The sequence below is a fragment of the Falco peregrinus genome, chromosome 9 (genome assembly GCF_023634155.1).
Source record: "Falco peregrinus isolate bFalPer1 chromosome 9, bFalPer1.pri, whole genome shotgun sequence".
NCBI lineage: Eukaryota > Metazoa > Chordata > Aves > Falconiformes > Falconidae > Falco > Falco peregrinus.
In genome coordinates this window covers 1763757-1783244 of record NC_073729.1, presented here as the reverse complement: position 1 = coordinate 1783244, position 19488 = coordinate 1763757, and the positions used below count along the sequence as shown (strand labels likewise).

The 19488-nt window shown below is 48.2% G+C and overlaps 1 protein-coding gene across 2 annotated transcripts in view; it reads left to right on the top strand.

Annotated features, from left to right (window-relative positions):
- The first annotated feature begins 8016 nt into the window (after positions 1-8016).
- The window catches only part of SLC22A18 (solute carrier family 22 member 18), a 59808-nt gene continuing 48336 nt past the window's right edge, over positions 8017-19488 (top strand). Inside the window, exons 1-4 of one of the 2 annotated variants that reach the window (XM_027786581.2) lie at positions 8017-8553; positions 9665-9762; positions 12443-12588; positions 13337-13469. In XM_027786581.2, coding sequence (XP_027642382.1) covers positions 8371-8553; positions 9665-9762; positions 12443-12588; positions 13337-13469 — 560 coding nt within the window. In that variant the 5' untranslated portion in view covers positions 8017-8370. The remainder of the gene's footprint in view (positions 8554-9664; positions 9763-12442; positions 12589-13336; positions 13470-19488) is intronic. The other variant, XM_005237332.4, reaches the window with a different exon arrangement.

Here is a 19488-nt window from a genome sequence, read left to right as displayed (position 1 = left end):
TTCAAATACCCTAACTACTGGCAAAGTGCTCAGGTCCGATCGTTGCTTTGGCAGGACTGGTTCTCAACCAGTTTGGACTGAAGATTTCCAGGACTTGCTTGATTTCTGGAAAAGCCAGATGATGAATCCTGGTTTTAGTGCATGAAGACTTTGATGTAGCGAGTTAAGTGTTCCAGAAACGGAACGTATGAACCAGGGAGCAACACTCCAAGTGAGCTCTTCTTGGGTTGTTTCCACCCTTTCCAAAGTGTGAAACGACTAATGAATGCCAAATGGTACTGACAGTGGCAAGTACAGCCCAAGACTATGCAGGCATTGCTGTTTTATGCCAGCCTTGCATTTGGCCTTAGGAGTAGCTTAGAATTAGGCATCAATATCAAAGCAAAAAGCCTCAAAAACAAATATTGCTGCAGAAGATGTTTAGTGCATCCTGGTCACAGCCATCATCCAGACCTCCCATGAGCAGCAGCCAGTTCCAGTTTGGGCTGGCAAGCTCTTGTCCTCTGGCATGTTTGGAAACACTAAATCCCTCTCTCTGTTCTTTCTAGGGCATAAATGCCTTTGCCACTCCTTGCAGAAAGGGTCCGGGTCTCTCTCCTTCGCTGGTGGTAAGTCCACGGCAAGTGCTAATGTTTTTGCTCAATGACAAAGAGTCAGGGGGGTTGTGAGCCTGCGATTGTCTTGGGGACAAGCTTTAGAAATTATTTTTAAATGTTTTTGAATAATAAATAGTTCTTAGGGATTTTCTCTTAGGAAAACTCTATGCCACTCATGTCCCACTTTAAATTGCTCCTGACACCAAGGCTGGATTGTAACAGTGTGCAAAGTTTGCTCTGATTCTTTACAAGGAGACAGATTTTGTTTACAGCTCCTGTTGTTGTTCCAAAATAATTCTGAAGAATTGTTCTAAGTAATGAGTTTTCGAGAGAGTGCTTTAAAGACACAATTGAGCAGGTTTGGGGTTTCTTTATGTGTCAGAGGTGCCTGCACGGTGTCAGGAATGCATCCTCATCCCTTGCTCTGGAGAAATGCCATGCCTAAAGAGCTAGAACTGGAAAGCAGAGAAGCAAATGGTACCGTGCAGGTGCTGGTCTCTTAACAGCAAAGTTTCAGATGTAGCTGAAGGAGGACTTACTCATATGATAGGGTAGATTGACTTTTCTACCTCTTACTTATCTGTCCATGCTAGAGTTGTATTCAGTGTTTGGCATGAGTTTTTACCAAACTACTTTGAAAATTTTCCCCAAACCGCTGTGAAGATTCCTGATACTCCACTCAAGAGTTATTAGTGCCGCCCCCCCCGCCCCCCCCCCAACCTCAGCTCTAAGGGGGCTGGGAGGAAACTCCACCTCCAGCAAAGGAGGTTTGATTTCTTTTTGTCACAGGTGAATTGAAGCAGAAGGTGGATGTGAAAGCCGGAACGAAGCAGTGAAGGGTCTCCAAAGCCTTCTGGTGGTCTGAACAAAAAAAGAGCAGTCTTGGGGCTGTCATCCCTCTTGTATTCCTAACAAAACTCAGGACTGTAATCGTTCCCTCCCAGTAGACCTGGCTGCAGGCTTTATTGCTGATGCAGGAGATGGAGACCTGGCTGGCAGAGTGATTACCTCCAAGGGCTGCTGTCTTCTAAAGCTTTAAAGGTTCTGTTTTTCTGGGTAAGCTCTATAACAGGCAGGAGTGTGTGCTCTGCTCCAACTTGCAACAGGGCGAACTGAGGCATCTGCTCTGATTTCACAAGTCCCATTCAAGTCTTCAGCTGAAATTAGGTGTTTGCTTAGAGAGAAACATCAGGACCTTGGGTGAGGCTTTGGAAGGCTTTTAGAGCCCAGGTACATCAAGGGCTGTCACACTTGCACGTTATACCACTTCGGAGCTGCTGATAAATCCAGACCTGTGTGTCTGTGGATACCTTCATCCCACCTCTTCCGTCCATTGGCAGCTAATATCTGCAACACAGCATTGTCCACCACCCATGTAGTGGGTGGGAGCCAGCCAGTCATGGGGCCAGCCACCCCCTTTCCTCCCCATCCCACGCTGGCTCCGTGCAGGTCCTGAGTCATTGTGGAGAAAGCAGCCAGCCAAACGGAGCAGGGCGGAAAGGGGACGTGCCTCCCCTGGCCCTGAGCAGGTAAGGATTTGTCCGAGGATGTAACACAGACCCCTGCTGTGGGGGGCAGCTGTGTCTGGGGTGTGCAGGGTTCCACAGACACACGCCTTCTCTCACGGCTTTATGCAGAACGTACGTTAGCAGAAACGCTGACTACACATCCGTGTTTTGTTTGCGCCATGTATAGCTTCATCAAAAGGCTAATCAACAGAGAGATTCTTGTTACATTGTGTTGCTGGTGGTCTCCTCAATGCTCCAGCGTTATAAATCAGGCAATTGTTTGATTCTGACACAGGAAAATGTTTTGGTACATGCAGAAGGCTCGAGACTAGCTGAAAACGTCTGGGGCTCCCATTGTGTGCAGAATGTAATGTGTGCAGAGGAAATCTGCAGCATTCCTACAGCAAACCACAACAAGAAGCTCCATACAGTCCCAATCAGTTACAATTCTCATATAAATTATAATGGTTTAAATGTTATTTAAATAATAAACAGCTTTTGCATTCCAGACATTGCTGCAATTCCAGAAGGTGGCTGTATAATACCAGCCAAATGAAACGCTGCATATTGCAGGCTAAGTATGGGGCTTTATTTGTGTGTGCGTGTATCCGTTTTTGTCACATCTAGCATATTCTTTGGCTATAAACTTTGGACTTCCAATGCACTATGTGTGTCTTGGAGCCCAGGGCTTCATCCGTTATCCAGCAGCAAGTTGCTTGAAGGTCGGTCACGCCAACATGCCAATAAGCTGAAGGCGCAACCACAGAGGCGGCAGAAATGCCTGTCGCTTCTGGGCCATCACCATCACTTATTAGCATGCAGAGCTGCCTGGACCCTGCTCGGCAGCCGATGCTATAACCACTCTTTTAATCACCGTTTCCTACACAGATGGCTGTCTCACGCTTGCTTGAGCACTAGGAAGCAGAATGGCAAGTCTGGGGGAGATCATCCCTTGCCCAGGAGAGAGCCCACCCAGCAGAGCTGGGCTTTTGCTAAAGGGAGAGTCATTTTCTTGCTGCCGATTCTTCAGTGCCCTAGCAGAGCAGCCCACTTAGCAGCTGGTGGCTGCCTTTTGATGTACTCGCTGGAAGGAGAAGGTCGGCGGCTGCTCTCCAGGCATCCTAGCAGCCCTTCTGCACCACGTGGCAGCAGCCCATCGAAACTTGAGGGGATTCTGTCTGCTCAGGAGAGATTTTGGGGTAGAGGTAGACCACAGCAGCACGAGGGAGATGACTCTGGAGGGAAGGGCTCCAGCTGAGCTGAAATCATCCTAAGCAAGGCAACACTCAGTTTGAGCAGGCACGAGAGGCTCCTGCCCCGGCGAGGTCCTGCTGGAGCCAGTGAGACTGGATGGGTACAAGGAACCGAGCTTTTTCTTCCTATTTGGTCATGTTTTTCTTGGTGTAACTCTCCTGAATTCAGGCCACGGGATTTTTCCAAAACACATCTACAATTGACACAGTCTCTGCCACATCTGCATATTTTGTTGTCAAATTCCAGCATTCAGAAATGTTCTCTTTTGGTTGAATTTTTCCAGAATATTAGAGAGGAGAAACTGTCCTGTGGTTAAACAATGGGACTGGCGTCCAAAGGATGATTGAGTCTGACTCCCGCCTCTTCCACAGACTTCCTCTGTGATTTCAGGGAAGTCATTAAACCCCTCTGTCTGTTAGGGTCCCCTCTGCAGGACAAGGAGGATCTCATTCCTTTCCCTTGTCTGAGTCTTGACCCCTTCCTGTGCTTGCAGGGCACCAAACAGCGTCTCGATATTAGCTGGAGCTTTGGGGCTTTACCATTAAAAAGTTAATAATAACCAGCCATATTTCAGATAAAATATGATTTGCAGTTTAATATGCTAAGTAACAAAGACTTTACCAAAAGAATGAACAACAGCCTTTCCCATTTCACAAAATAATTTGCCAGGCAGAATAAGCACACCACCATTTTTATAAAAGCAAATTATAAGTAATTGCTCTTTGCAATTTAATACACTCATAGAAAAAACCAAAAGAGTTCAGCAGCCACCGGGAATCTGATTTCATTGCCGATTTGGACTGTCTCCGTAGTTTTTATGAAAATCCCTGAAGACTGTGCTATTTTGTAAACTAAACATGGTGCTTTTTTTTTTTTTTTTTTTTTTTTTTTTTTCTGGCCATGTGGAGTCTTTTTCCATTCATTAGTGAGCTGCTTTTTTCATGAACATTATTAGACAAAGGAATAAATCAGTCAACAAACATGGAACATAATTTTGGCAATACCGGGCCATTTATGCTCATATTTGCTTAACTGTGTAAATCTTTCACCAGGCTACAAATGAGACCAGTTCCCTCAGTGTCGGGGTCAGGGGAAGAGAGAGGGATCGGGCCAGATCCTGTGGATCTGATGGCTCCTGCTGGCCATGGCTGGTGGTGAGCGGTTTCCCTCATTATGGCAAGTCAGCATTCCCACTATTGGGGAATTGCTTCGAGATATTTCTCTCTTGTATTACAGAGCTTAAGAAGCATGGCCAGGATGATAGCTGCCTGATGGCTGTGTCTCTGTAGAGGGTTTCTGTGTGTCTCCCTGCCTGAATATGTGCTGGCCAAACTGGTTTTGGTACAGTGGCCTCACCATGCTCTTGTGAGGAGGGGAAGGGCTGTCTTTGCTGCTGCTCGGGCGGGGAGAGGTGTGCTCAGAACCATCCATCTCACACCTCATGTCCCTTCCAGCACCCCCAGCACACAGCCCATAGAAATGCAGTTTCTCTTTGCAAGGAGAAAGGAAAGCTTTGCTGGACCCGAGAGGCAGGGATCCCCTCGCCAGCAATCCCTGCCAGCTCTCACGCTTGCCATGGGTATGGTGTGTACCCACAAGGGCAACGATTTGTGACTGGTCGGCCCTGGAGCAAGGTTTGGCTCATCCCACTGCTCTTTTGTGTAGCTGGGGAGATCTGCCAACTTGTAGTCATAGAGGGTCTGAGGCCTGAGAGATGTCCTTCGTCACTGGGCAGCGCATCTGCGCTTCCATCCCTCTTCAAGGCTCTCCTGAGGCTGTCGAGTTTGCTTTGGCCCTCTGCAGGCTGGTGAATCCCACTCAGGGTTCTTTGTGTTGCTATGGTTCATATTAAGCTTCTCCTGTGAAAAAAACACAAGTTGAGAGAAGGATTCAGGATTTATTTCCCCACAATTTTTCCTTTTTCAACTGCTGGTAATGCTGTGGGTGGATTTCCCCTCCCCATGCATATGCTGGCCTTGCTTCCCACTTCCAGTGATTTAAGAAAAGATTTCTGCTCAAGTAACATAAACAGTATGTCTTTATAATTTTATTTTTTTAAAGATGTTCTCCAGTTTCCTACTCTATTTTTCCAGAGATCATCAGATAAATAGGCCTCAGGAAAGATATACCACGGAAGGCAACTATAAATACTCCAAAACTATTGGGAATGACTGTCAAGGCTTAATGCACAGCTAATGGCCTAATCTGCAGTTTCATTGCAAGACATTTATCTCCTTGCTTGCTTTCACCATAGTCTCCCTGCAATACCTATCCTTTTAAAGTTTACTTATCCTGCCCAAGAACATTAATTTTTAATTTTAAAATTAAGCTTTATTTTTTAAAGAGGGGTTGTCAGTGACCGTGTGCTGTCTGTGGTATTGCCTATAACTGAGCCTTTAGATAAAATTGCAGCGCCAGCCTACACCGTCTGCCATTAGTAGTGCATTATCGTTACAGGTATAGATGAACTGGCCCCTAGCTGGGTGGCCACAAATGTGATGTTCAGCAGGGCATAGCTGGGGACGAAGTCAATCTCCATCATACTTTGGCTCCTGCAGACGTTTTCGGACAGGGCAGGCTTCTCGCTTAGGGGAGGATCTGCCTTGTGTAGATCACACTGACTGTTTTTCCATCGGTGCTTGTTGCTGCTATGTTTAACCTCTAGACTGACCGATTCTGAAAGTCAGGAAAGTCCAAGTTGCTGCACAGAAGACCTTGCAGGAGGACATTGAGATGATTCAGGGCTGTCAATGTCTTCATCAAGTCTGGAGAACACAGCTCATCCCTGCGTCCTTGAGCCAGGGTAGCATGGATGTGGCTTGGCTCATGGCTTGTAAAGGTGGCTTAAAATTGCCACCCTCTTCCCTTTGTCCTGTCCGTGCCAAAGTGCAGGGATGGGGAGATAAATGATCCTACCCAAAGAGACTACTGCTAGAAAAGGATTGCCAACGTGGGCCCAGGGTACTTCCTCACTTGCAGCCTGGTCTGAGACACTAAGGAGCAGGCTGAGGCACTAAGCCATCAAGAGGCTCCAGGGATGTGGAGGAACCGAGCCTGGTGATCATAGCCCATTCTCCATGGTCACCTCCACACCAGGCACCAAGTTTAGGTCCCTGCTTCTCAGAACTGTGTCTTTTCCCCCAGAGGCTGAAAATTAAACTCCATGGTTTTTTTACTGTATTTCCCTTGTCATTGCCTGTAAAAAGAAGCTAAATCTGAGTGAGAGCATGTGGCTGGTGAGCTGTCTGTGCTGCGTGCCCCGGGGAAGAACAAGGCTTGTATCTGGTGGAAAGTGGCTACATCTGCAAGTCATTGCTTCCCTCGCTCGCCTTGCTGGGATCTGTTTTCAGTTGCTGCTGAGACAAACTCACTTGTCAAAATATTGACGCTTTTCAAGTCCAAGTCAGCAACGTTTCCCGTAAGCAGTGTTTTACATTGCATTTGCATGAGTTACTTTTTTGGTTGTCTCAAAACCTCCATAAAGAGAGTTCTCACATTAATTTTACTCTTCTATTCAATGCTCGTAATTTGTACATTGTTCCTGTCCAGCACAAACCCGGGAGTGACGATGGTGGTGCTGTGCTGCAGGACACTCAAAGCACAGGCAAATCCATTGTTTCGCACTGAGATGAACCAAATGTTGAACACTGATCCTCTGCTAAATCAGGGTACATGCTGGGTAATCTTCCTTCTTCGGTAATAGATACAGCTTCTAGGGCATTGTGAGTTGGGGCTGTTGGAGTGCTGGCGTGGCTTTCCTTAAAGTTATTCCTTAAAGGTGCTTTTTTACTCATATTTTGGCCCTTGAAGGGCAGCTCCAGAGGTGATGCAGCCAGACTCTTTGTGGCAGTGGCAGCTGATGCTAGGAGGGACAACAGCCACAAGTTACAGCTTGAGATATTCAGATTGGACATTAGGAAAATCTTCTTTCCCAGATATTCAGGGAAGGGGGCAAATCTCTTTTCTCGGAGGTTTTCAAAGCTTGTCTAGAAAAGGCCACAGCTGACCTGATGTGTTTGAGCAGGAGGGCGGATGAGACCTCCTGAGGTCCCTTCCTACTAAAAGTCCTGTGATTCTACAAAACTGGAGCATTGGGATCTCTGCTTTCTTTTTGTCTTTAAAATAAAGATAAATGTTCAACCAGACTTCCAGGCTTCAACAAGTAAGAAAACAAACAAACAAGCAAGCAAGCAAACTAACAAACCCCCCAAAGGACAAATAAGTCTTACTTAATTCCCCAGTTTGCAGTCAGCCTCGTGATTTGTGTGGATTTAATGTTTTAAAAAAAAGGTTCTGGCATTGGCTGGTAATTTGTAGTCTAAGTGGAGTCACATGTGAACATTTGCTAGCTCAGTCTCGCTATAAATTTGCAGGACCTGGTAAAGGAGGCAAAATGGTTCAGTTGGAAGTGCTGCTGAAAGCAACTCTAGTTGCATGTAAAACCTGTGCTTGTTCCAGGATCTGTGTAAATTTACTGCAAGTACCGGGAAGACTTTGGAATAGCTGTTCTGCTGTAAGCTTTGCTTGCAACCTCCAAAAAAAAAAAAAAAAAAATCATCAAAGTGCCTCTTATAAAGAATGAAAACAGTCATCTCTTCTGAGCCACCAGAAGTGAAACAGTTAAGGAGTTGAAGAGTTCCTCACGTGCTTGTTCGGGGCAATGTCCACTTCCACCCTGCTGGGCCCCAGGCTGGTCTCTGTTGTGATGGTACTTGAAGCAATGAGCCCACCTGGGACAAGGCTGAAGAATGAGATCTGCAGTTTGGTGTGTGGTTGCCTTTGATCCTGCCTAGCAAGTAAGCAAAGAGGAGAGAAAAAAAAGAGAAAGAAAGGAGGGAAAAAAACCCAAACCACACACAACAAACCATCCCTGGCACACTGACTCAGCACCTTTCACACTGTAAGCTTTGGACTGTACACACAGCTTCTGCACCTTACCTATGCCTTGTGTTCCCAGCTAGAAAACACCGTCACATCATTTTTCAGCCTGTCCGCCTGCAGCAAGCTGTTCCATGAGTGCTATCAATGCAAAAGCCAGCTCCAGAGGCAAGGAAGAAGCCTCGGGAATGAGGAGCGAGGCCCTGGGGGAGAGAGGCTGCTTGGGAGATGTCAAGAGGGGACAAGTGATCCTTGTTGCCTACCTGATTGTAACCCTGGAGCTGACCTTCCTCTTCATGCAGATGGGAGTCGTGCCTGTGAGTATGGACTGTCCTGTTCCACAGCACGTCTTGCTGTCGGTGCCAGGCTATGTAGTTTCGCAGCAGTCGGGAGGGAGTTCCTGGCAGGGGAGCAGACAGCACGTGCCTCCCTTGCAGGCGGGCTGTGGCTGTGCCCAGGGCATGCCCAGGCAGAGAACGCTGGTTTATTTGCACTGCAGTAGCACCTAGAGCCCTTTCCTGGTCTGATAGCCCTGGGTGAAGTTGGCATAGTTTGTGTCTTGCTTGCATGGGAGGGTGACCCAACAAGCAGGCAGCAGAAATCAGAGGTTTCAGATCAGAGGTGGGTTTTTTCTGAGGGCATAATAAACCAGCTGTGAGTGGGAATCATTGCTTCTTGCTTACTGGACTCTTTCCTCTGGTTTCATAGAGTCACGGAGTCATTTAGGTTGGAAAAGACCTTTAAGATGAGTCTGACTATCAGCCCAGCACAGCCAAGTACACCACTAAATCGTGTCCCTAAGTGCCACATCTACGTGGCTTTTAAACACCCCCAGGGATGGTGATTCCACCCCCTGGGCAGCCTGTTCCAGTGCTTGACCAGCCTTTCTGTGAAGAATTTTTTCCTAATACCCAACCTCAACCTCCCATAGCAAAACTTGAGGCCCTTTCCTTGGGTCCTGTCACTCATTACCTGACAGAAGACACTGACACCTTGCTACCGCTTCCTTTCAGGCAGCTGTAGAGGGCAAGAAGGTCCCCCCTGAGCCCCCTCCTCTCCAGGCTGAACACCCCCAGCTGCTCCCCATCAGACTGGTGCTCCAGCCCCTTCCCCAGCTCTGTTGCCCTGCTCTGGTAAAGGGTGATTCAGGTTTGTCACCTGGTGCAAAACTGATGTTTCTGGTCACATCTCCCTGACCTTCATTAGTGGATGGCATGGGACAGAGACCTTTGGTCTTTATTAAGCAGCATGTGTCTGACCCGGTGAAGGTTTCATCTGTAGGTTCGGGGAACTGAAGGAAGTGCTTGTTTGAAGCTGCAGTCCTCTCCACACAGACATTAAGTTTTTTATTCAGAAATACAGCATATTTAATTTCCCCTGACCTGCTGGGGTTTTTTCCTCTTTTTTTTTTTTTTTTTTTTTTTTTAGTACTTGGCAAAGAGCCTAGGTTTGGATTCAATGGGGTTTGGCTACCTCCAGACAACTTTTGGTGTCCTCCAGCTTGTGGGAGGTCCTATTTTCGGAAGGTAAGTGAGAACAATTCTCATGACCCTTTACACTGCTGAAAAAGGCCAGGAATTTTTATAGTTTAATAAGAAATCATTTAGTTCTGGTTCGTGGTCCTGTTGAAATGTTTGAAGATTTCATAAATGGGCAAAGGGAAAATAAATACTGTAATTAGAAATAACCACAACATAGACACAGCCTTTATATTAACTTAGCTATGTTTTAATGACAGACGTTTAAGTGTAACAATATACTGGGAACAGGCTTAAACCACCAGAGTCCTCAGAGCCTGGGTCCTAACGGCTTAATCCTGCGAATGTTTTATAGCCATGTGTAACCTTAAAAATGTCTTGTGACTGGGAAACCTAAAAAAGAGGATATTTACTGATGTTAAGTAGAGCTGTCAATGAAAATAACTGAGGATCATGTTATTTTTACAGCTGAATCTCACTGTATCTACATCAGTGTTTAACACAAAGCTAGACTTGCATGAATCTTTAAGAACTGATGCAGCTATAAGCTCATCTATCAAAATAAGAAGAAAGAGTGGAAGAGACTGGGGTTTTCTGCCTCCCTGCCCTGTGGGATGCATGCTCTTGTTCTTAATGAGATGTAAACGCCCCCCCAAAAAATTGAAGTGGTGGGGAACACTTTGCCAAAAAGAAGGAATTTGAAAGAGCAGTGTAAGCCAGAGACAGAAAATGAAAACAAGGCTGAGAAAATCTAGCTTTTCTTCTCAGTCTTGCTACTGATCAGCAAAGTAGTAAATGGATACGGAGCTGGTGTGTGCCTCAGCTTTCCTGCATGGGATTTATCATTCTGGTTGATATAGGTTGGGAGGATCCTCTGGTACATGGTGTGTGAGATCTGATCTTGAAAAGCCCTTGGACACTACAATAATACACATCTTAAAATTAATAACAACATTGAATTCTCCAGTAAAGCTTGGAAGAAAATGCATTCCTAAGAACAGAGATGGTGCAAAGGACCCAGTTTGAATGCTTTTTCTGTTAAAATACAAAACTAGAATAACATTTCTGTTCTGGATCCAGTGCCATCTGAAATCTGGTTTTCCTCTGTGCATTCCATTCACCCATGACCAGAAGAGATGCTAAAGGGAAGGAAAATGGCAAACCAGGTTCTGTCTGGGTCTGGACTCCCACTTGTGTAGATGGGACTGAAGGTCTATATTGCCAGATTGAAGCCAAAATCTGCGGTGTAGGTTTGAGATAAAAAGGATTTTCCTAGATGCAAGGCTGTTTTGACCTCAGTGTAAAGGTAGATAAAGAGAAAATGGGAAGGAGGGGGATAAAGGAGAGAAAAATGTGTACCTTAGTCAGTTTTCTTTTTTCTTCTTGGTTGATCCTAAACAGCCATGAGAAGATGAAGCAATAAAATTTACTCTTAAACAACAAAACCAAGAAAGCCCTGGACTGTGTAGTGAATTGTGGTCTTTAGGTTACAAACAGATAATATAAACTTCCCCGGCTTTCATGTAAACAGCACGATTTTGACCTGTTCCTCTTTCTCAACCCAAAGCCCTTTAATTACTTGTGCTTAGCTTTGTAGACTAGCCTTGGCACTTCTCGGAGGTGGGTGTGGGGTTGGGGGGGGTGTGTGTTTCTTTTAGTGTAAATGCAACCCATTGCTATGCAAGGTAATGCTCATCTGCTAGCTGTAATATGTGACTTGAATAAAATGAAGGAGGGAGGAACTGAAGTGAAGGGCACAATCTAAGGCCATCTTAGTCCCAGTTGCTCAGAACCTTTTTTGTGGTACTCTTGGACTTTGTCCAACTTAGCTTTGTAAAGTATCTTGGAGTTGAATAAAACCTGAAGCAAAACCTGATCTGTCTGTTAAGAGTTTCTTTCCTCAGACAGAAGCAAATGTGAGTCATTATCTTGAAGTCTTTATTGAACCTACATGGAAGAATATCTATCTATCTATTTAAGTAGTGTTGAATGAAAAATGTTGTTTTTAACATCCTCTGAAAAGGAACTGGAATAACTTCAATTGCCATTGAACCTGAACTAAAAAATTAGCTAGCCTGACTCCCTGGTCTGAACCAACTCTCTTGCGTCACAAAGTAAAATTTGAGGGTGCTGTGTGTTCTGAAGTGAATGTTATTATTGAATGAGTTACTGAGCTGCTGTAACTGCCTGTGGCTGGTCTTCAGTAGCTCTGAGATAAACCACATCTATTCACTGGGGATGCCGGGGAGGAGACTTAACCAAGCACGTATTATGTGGTGCTTACGAGGGGTCTGGAAATGGGCTGAGTAGCGGCAGTTGCTGGCATGTTCCCATTACACCAAAGGATCTGTGCCTGTGGTCCCAGGTGGGCAGTTGGTGCTTCAGCACTGGTCCTTGCACTCCTCCTCCAGGCAAGGCTTCCAGTTCTGGTGGAGCTTGCTTTGGGTTGGTTAGTTTGGTTGTTTTTTGGGTTTTTTCCAAGGCAAATTTTTGTATTGCTGGTAGTCACAATGAAGAGAGAGTGTTCAGTGCTCAGGCCCATTGAGCTGAGCTCCTCTGAATATCTAGTCCTCTTCTGGGAACAGAGCATTTCTGAGAATCTGATCAGCACTTCCTATGGCAGATAAATGAGCAAGATGGCCATGTGACTCCATCCCTCTGGGTGCGTCATGCTTGCAACGAGCTGCACAGTCCCACTTCTGACAGCCTTGTACCATTTCTGTACCAGGTTTGCAGATCAATTTGGCACCCGAGCAGCCTTAATTCTCTCCTGTGCGTCTGGAAGTGCCTTCTTCCTGCTCATGTCCATCTCCACCAGCATCCCCCTCCTCTTCCTCTCCAGGCTGCCAGCAGTGTTCATGCATGGACTACCAGGTAACGTTGGTCAGGGCTGAGTTGTTTCCCAATTGCTCGTATTGACCGATTCCTCTCTTCTTGTTCATGTTGCTGGAAGTCAACAGGCTCAACAGCATGAAGGCAGGCAGGAAGAACATTTGATGGTCATCAGGGATGAAATGGTGAGAACATGAAGCAGCAGGTGTACTGGTTATGGGAAGCAGGGCTAGTAGCCTGTAGTATACCAGGTCAATCCTCCTGTATGATCTTGAGCAAACTGCTTGGACTTCATCCAGACATGGTGATGACCACTTGCTGGCAGCAGTGCTAACCTAAACTTCTTGGCTGCCTTCTTCCATGCAGGATATTTTATAGGAGAGCTTTTCCCCTTCTCCTGGTAAAATGAGCATATTGGTCAAAATGAAACATGAGTACAAAACTATTTTTCGTTGCCCACCAAGCTATTCTACCTTTCCTAGATGTTCCTAATAAAAACCATGAACAGCCTTTAGCTACCAGAAGTCCATGTAACTCGTGTGAGAGGACTGAAATTGATAGAGTGTTAAGCCTCTTCTTGCCACTTGTGAAGTGGTTTGAGTGGTTTGAATGGTTTTGTTTCCTATGGCTGATGGGCTGAGCCAATTCCACTCAGCGGTGCGCACAAGCATTTGCCCTGGGGCTACAAGGACCGTTTTGTGGCAGGCACTGTTTCTTTGGCCTAAAAATTTGCGTGCCTGCTGCTCGGGCCCTGTGTCAAGCTTCTTTCAAGGGATCTTTTTCACTGCAGGTGCTCAGAAGGTTATTATAGACCTGACTACTCCTTCCCAACGTGCTGATGCTCTGGGGAAGCTGGGTCTCTGCTTTGGAATAGGCATCATCATTGGCTCTGCCCTGGGAGGTGTCCTCTCCACCGAATTCGGGTGAGTGGCATGCTTGTTCGCTGGTTGGCCTTGTCGGGATCATTGAGGGAGCTGCTGAGGGGTATTTTACTTCCCCCCCAGCTTTTGACGGTATCTTACTGCTGGTGGCAGTAGAGGATTGTACCAGCACTCAAAATGTGGCTTTTGCTTTTGCAACAGAGAACAACTCCAACTGTTTTTAAGGAGACCTTGTTGAAAATCTCATCTTCCGTCTACTTCAATTGATTTAAAAACAAGCTGAAGTAAGAAACGGAGTGTGTCTCCCTCCTAGTCGTCTTCCCTTTGGAGCCAAGTGTGCTGAAAGGCAGCGCGTGCTGCGCAGCCTGCTTTTAAGAAATAGTGTTGTACAGCTGAGAGTGGAAAAACTCGTGGGGAAACTGGTGTGCTTGGGGGCGCCCAGTACGGAGCAGGGCCTTGGCAAAGGGGAGAGCGAGCTTGGGACAGTGGGGCGAAGGGGGACAAGGTGTGGTGCCGCGGCGGCCGGGTGAAGCGTGTGTGCGGCTGGTCCCGCAGCGCAGCCCTGGGGGCGGCCCGGCAGCTCCCGTGCCCCGTGCGGCGGGGCAGGGGGCAGGGGGCAGGGGGCAGGCCCCACCGGGGGGAGCGGAGCCCTGCAGGCAGGCAAGTGCGCGGGCTGCGCCTTCCTGGAATATTCCCCAGCGTTTCTCTAGTGGGGATAAAAACCCAAGATACTAAATCCCTTACGAACGGCTGAGCGCTTGTTTTGCCGCTGTTACGGACGCTTGCTCGTGCAGGTCCAGGTCAGCGCAGCAACGGCCCCCCCCAGCCCTGCCGAGCGCCGGCCGGGGCAGCGCTGCCCCTGGGGCCACGGGAAAGGCCGCCGCCCGCTGGGTGGCGCTGTCGGCCCGCGCGGCCCCGCCCGGGCGCCCCCTCGGCGGCGCTCTCTCCCCCCGGCCCCTCGGCGGCGCTCTCTCCCCCCGGCCCCTCGGCGGCGCTCTCTCCCCGCCGCCCCCCGGCCCCTCGGCGGCGCTCTCCCCCCCCCCCCCCCCCCCCCCAGCCCCCCTCTCCCCGCCACCCCCGGTCGACCGAGGCAAGCGTCACCGGCGTCCCGGCGCGGCGGCCGGAGCGGGGCGGGAGGTGGGGGCCCTCCGGGACGGCGCGGCGCCCTGTTGCGGGGTGAGGCGAGGCGGAGGCCGCCATCCGGCCGGACCCGAGCACACGGTTCGCTGCCGTACCTCGGCAGGGCCGGGCAGGGCCGCTGCCCCGGGAGTTCCCTTCGTCGCCTGAAACCTGGAAAGGTTTTCCCTAATTATCCTGCGGTCGGTGCCTGCTCTGCATCAACACGGGGCTGGCGAGGGGGATTGCTTTTGTACAGATACGTAAAATTAGATTTGGGGATGTACATAATATTTAGCTAACTCAGGATTTTAAGGTCTTTGTAGAAGTTGATGGTTGAGTGGGGTTTTAATAAGTGTTCTTTTCAATGGGATTCCACGAGTGTATCCCTTCTGCGTGCTGTCTGAAAGTAAAGGTTACCGCGGTTCTCAGCTTAATCGTTGGTTATATGCCCATATTTAAATGTTAGCATCAAGCAGCACTGTTACGTAGCAAAAATCTAATGGCTTTCGCTTTCCAACCAGTGCGGCAGTCGCTGGTTTGCACAGAACCCAGCGCGGGGAGCGCATCCCCGGCCTCGGCCCCAGGCACGGCTGCAGCGCCGCTGGGGGTGTCGGGCTGGTGCTGCCAGCCTCCCCGCCTTGCTGCTTGCTCGGAAAGCCTCTAGCCCTTACATTTTTATGCCTGTAGCACTGAGGAAAGCGAACGTTGCCGGTAGTCACGGGGAAGCGAGGGACGTGCACCTGAAAAGTGCTGTAGCTGTGGCCTTTCCCATGGCTGAGGGTGGTTTCGCCTGCGCCCAGCGGCGGGGCTGGGGCTGGGGCTGCTCCGCCATGCGGCGCGGGCCTGGGGGAAGCCCCGTCTGGTGTTCTCCAGGAGGATCTGTGCCTTCCCCTGGAAGGATGGTAGGAATTCCCGTTAACAAGGGGCAAACTCCAGCGTGCTCCAGGACCCTTCTGACCACCCTGACATGCAAAGGGTTGATTTGATTTTATAAACAGCAGCTCCAGGCTGAGAAGGCCACTCTGGGTGTTTGGTAGCAACCTTTGCTGCAGCCAAACACCACCTTTGCCTTAACACCATGCTTAGCTTTTCTGCCAGATTTCTGTGCAAAGATTAGAGGAGCGATCCACTGAATTTTAGTGTGTTGGCTGATACTGGTGGTGAGCGGGAATTCAGCCCTGCGAGCAGACGAACACAGCTCTGCGCCACAAAGCAGCCCTCGGAGTATCCCTGGCACCTCTGGCTGTGTCTGTGGCACTGACCTGCAGGGAAAGGAGTGGGTGTTGCATTATGGACGCACCCGAGGCTCCTTGGCCCTGTTGCCATATCCCACAGACTGGCTGTGAATCATCTCCCTCTGTTTCCCACATTTATGCAGGAAAGCTCCAGCTGTGCTTGGGGCTGTGTAATTGCTTCCGTTTTTTTCACAGAAGAATGACCCAATCCCCTTCCTTTGAAAATCAGCTTTTCTGCCATGGCATGGCAGAGCAAAGCTGGAGATTTCTGTCTACTCTGTTGTTTGCTGTCCCTCACCACAAAGCTGGCCAGCATTCCCCATCTGTTACTGACAGAATTGTTCATATGTTTGCAGTGGTTTGTATACAAGAGAGGGGTTAGAAATCAGTCTCAGTTCCTCAGCTGATGTAATTTTGGTGGTATTTCACTGCATTGTGCTTACTATTGATGTACTTGATCTGAAGAGCTGGTCTGTCGCTGTTGTGATTGTTGGAATAATGTTTGTCAACCCTTATTTATTAAGGGAACCCCAGGGAAGTTGAATGGCTTCATCTGATCTGCATAGGATTTTTTGGATATTGAATCCTGACCTCTGCTCCTAAGCTGTAGCCACCAGCTTCAGCCCTTCCTCTTCCTCTCTCTAAACTACTACACTTCCTCACATGTTTTCCAGAACTTTGAATGAACTTATAACAAAGAAATTGTGACTTAGTCAGACCTGGACATGTTTTCATCTGTGGAATATGGCATTGCCTTTTGCAATTAAAGGAGCTGCTTGCCAGCTGGCTTTGTCTTACTGAATTTAATTGCTGGAGACCTTGCTCTCAACATATAGCCCTATACATTCACCTCTGTACAGTGTGTACAGCTGTGAAGAACGTGCTTTCTATGGTCAGGCAAGTTTACACCTCCTAAGGATGAGGTATAAGCCAATCTGTTAACACAAGCAGTTGTAATCTTAACCGTTTGGAAAGTGTTTTCATGTTTGTGTGCTTTTATTATTTTATTTTTTTAATTGGTGTTTTCTGGTCGTTGATCAGTTGGATCAGGATTGTGGATATAAAAAAATACCTAGCTTAAAAATAACTCCTATAATTCAGCTTGAAGTCTCCAGGTTCTTAAGGAGTCTGCAGATTGCATGACAGCTCATCAACGAAAAGTGACTAAGAGAAGGAGCTGTGTTTGTTCACTGCAAATGTTCCCCCCTTCCTGTACACTTACTGCAAAGTTGTTGGGGACCACAGGCTGCAGGTGAGTGTGCACCGCTGGAAATAAGTGATTTGGTATTTGTAGTAGACTTCTGTGGCAGCACAGTGGGTGAAGAGTGAAAGAAGGCTGGATTAGTCTTCAAAAGTGGAAAGATGAGTCTAGGTAGCTAATTACAGAGATTTCATCCTTTCTTCTGGGATTATGATTAATTGCATTTTGCTTTCTTCTTTCTTTCTAACAAGGACATACAGAAGCATTGGTGCATGACCCAAGATTTGTTTGCTTTCTATGGAGGACAGGTTTCTTCATTTTAGTGACTCAGCTGTAGGCTTAAATCTCATGGAGCAATTATTCTTTTGAACTTGGGATTTTCCTGGCCAAACCCCTTTGGTTTCTTGTTTAATATTATTACAGCAGGCTTTGGGGATAGTTTGTTAGGTTTTTGGTTTTTTTCCCTGGCTGTGCTATTATCCTTCTTCCTCAAGGGAAAAAGAAGGAGCTTGTTTGCCCGGAGTAGGGAATTGCATTTCTTTTCAATAACCCATTTGAACAATGTCCTCTGGCAGGGAATTTCTCATCGCTTTGCATCAGAGTGGAAAAACTGTGGGTGTTGAAGGGGCTGAAGGTTGGGAGCTGGGAAGGCGGATGGGAACATGGCAAGGGTGAGAGGGTTGTGCTCCGTTTCAGGACAAAGCAGGGCATTCTGCTGCTGGGAGTTGCTCTCACTCATTTCCAGTTGAAACTGTGGTATTTCTCTGCCTGCGATGATGTTGATCAGCCAAGCAGCATGGATCAGTGACATTTGTACAGGTGTTGCGTTGCCCTTTGTATTAAGGGACTTCAGAGAGAGGGAGGTGGTTTCTGCTTGCCAGCAAGTCACCCATGAGCTGCAATGTGGTCTGTCACCATCGGTTGAGCTCTGTGGTGCCTTGGGGGGGATGGGGAGGGAATAGCAAGTGGGCTGTTTGTCAGAGAGCTTATGGTTTGGAAAGGCACAGAGGACTCAGTTGTGGCCTTCTGTGAAAAAGGATCCAGAGATTCTTTTTCTTGTTTACTCTGCATGACAACAATCTTAGTTTTGGAAGCCATGGTCCCAAAGATTGTAAGGTCCATGTTAATTGGGTCTGAATAGAGGATCATGCATATCATCCCTCCACAACTTGTTGTTCAGAGTTCAGGTCTAGGGCGCTTTACTCTCAGCACCAGAGCTTTCTAGTTCTGATGACTTGTTTAACCTATTCTTGAACCCGAGAAATGCCTCAGTGAACTTTTGGTGGAGTTCACCTAATCTTAGACATCTACAGTGGAGACAGCTACACCTAAATTTGCTGTGCAGACTCTGTGTGGCTGACGGAGAGGCACCAGCACTCCTACAGCACCAGTTACCTCGTCGTGGAGCAGGCCTGAAACAGCTCGGGGAACGGTCAGCTTCACAGGCTTTCTGCCTGCTTAACACTTGAGTCCCACAACACTAGGTCTGACCATCAGCATGTTGTGCCTGCGGTCACAGTCCTGGAGTCTGATGCTGGAATGTGAACATACTAGAAGTCACCAGGATGCAGGTCCTAAGCAGTTTTCCTGTCTGTGCTGCTTTCATCCAGCAGACAGGTTGTCAGTAAGCTCATCCCCAGCCCTTCCTTCCTGCAAACCTCTACCTCAGCTCCCACTTCTAGGCCACCATTTTTAGGTTTGGGTCCACTGGCTTCCTCATATTTACCCATTAGAAAATCATGCTGACACGGCAAAGGTGCCCTCATTCCACCTTGCAGACCTTCAGGAAACCTGATGCTTCCATGCTCTCCCTACAACCCCTGGTCTAAAACTCAGTGGAGGGAGACATGGTGATGGGGCGGAGAGGTCCTTTTTGGTCCTTTGCCCATGGGTGGGGCCCTTTCCCAAGGGAGGAGGAGTGGGGTTTGGGGGGCAGCTCATGGGAGGGAGAGCCCATACCCTTGAGGGCGGTCACAGGGCATGGGGTATGGCTCTGCTTGCGTCGAGCTAAAGGGGTGCTGGCTGGCAGCCTCTTCCTCAGCCTTGTGAGGAGCTCCCTGTCTTCCGTCAGACCCTCATTCCCAGTTAGCCTTCTGCAGGGGTTTGGTGGGAAGGAGCGTGTCTGTGCCAGCTCACAGGGGATGTCCACCTGCCCCTTCTCCTCACAGCACCCTCCTTCCTCCTGGGCATCCCTGCCCTTTTGGGTTAGCTGCTTCATCTTCCCAGGGAAACTATGATGAAAAGGCATTAAAAAAACCAAACACAACTATTCCAAACTTCCTTGTGTGGCTGGTTGGTGTTGCTTAGAGAGCTGAGGGTTGGGGTCTGCTGGGAACTGACTTGCACCAGAGCCATGGGAAGGGGGACTCCTGGCGTGGTCTGCCTGGTGTCCCTCCAAGGGCTGACCCCAGCAGACAGACAGACAGACGGGAAATAAGGGGGTGGGTGGGGGAATATCTGTGGGGGAGCTAAGGAAACTTCCTTGCTGCCTTCTGCAGCTTTCATC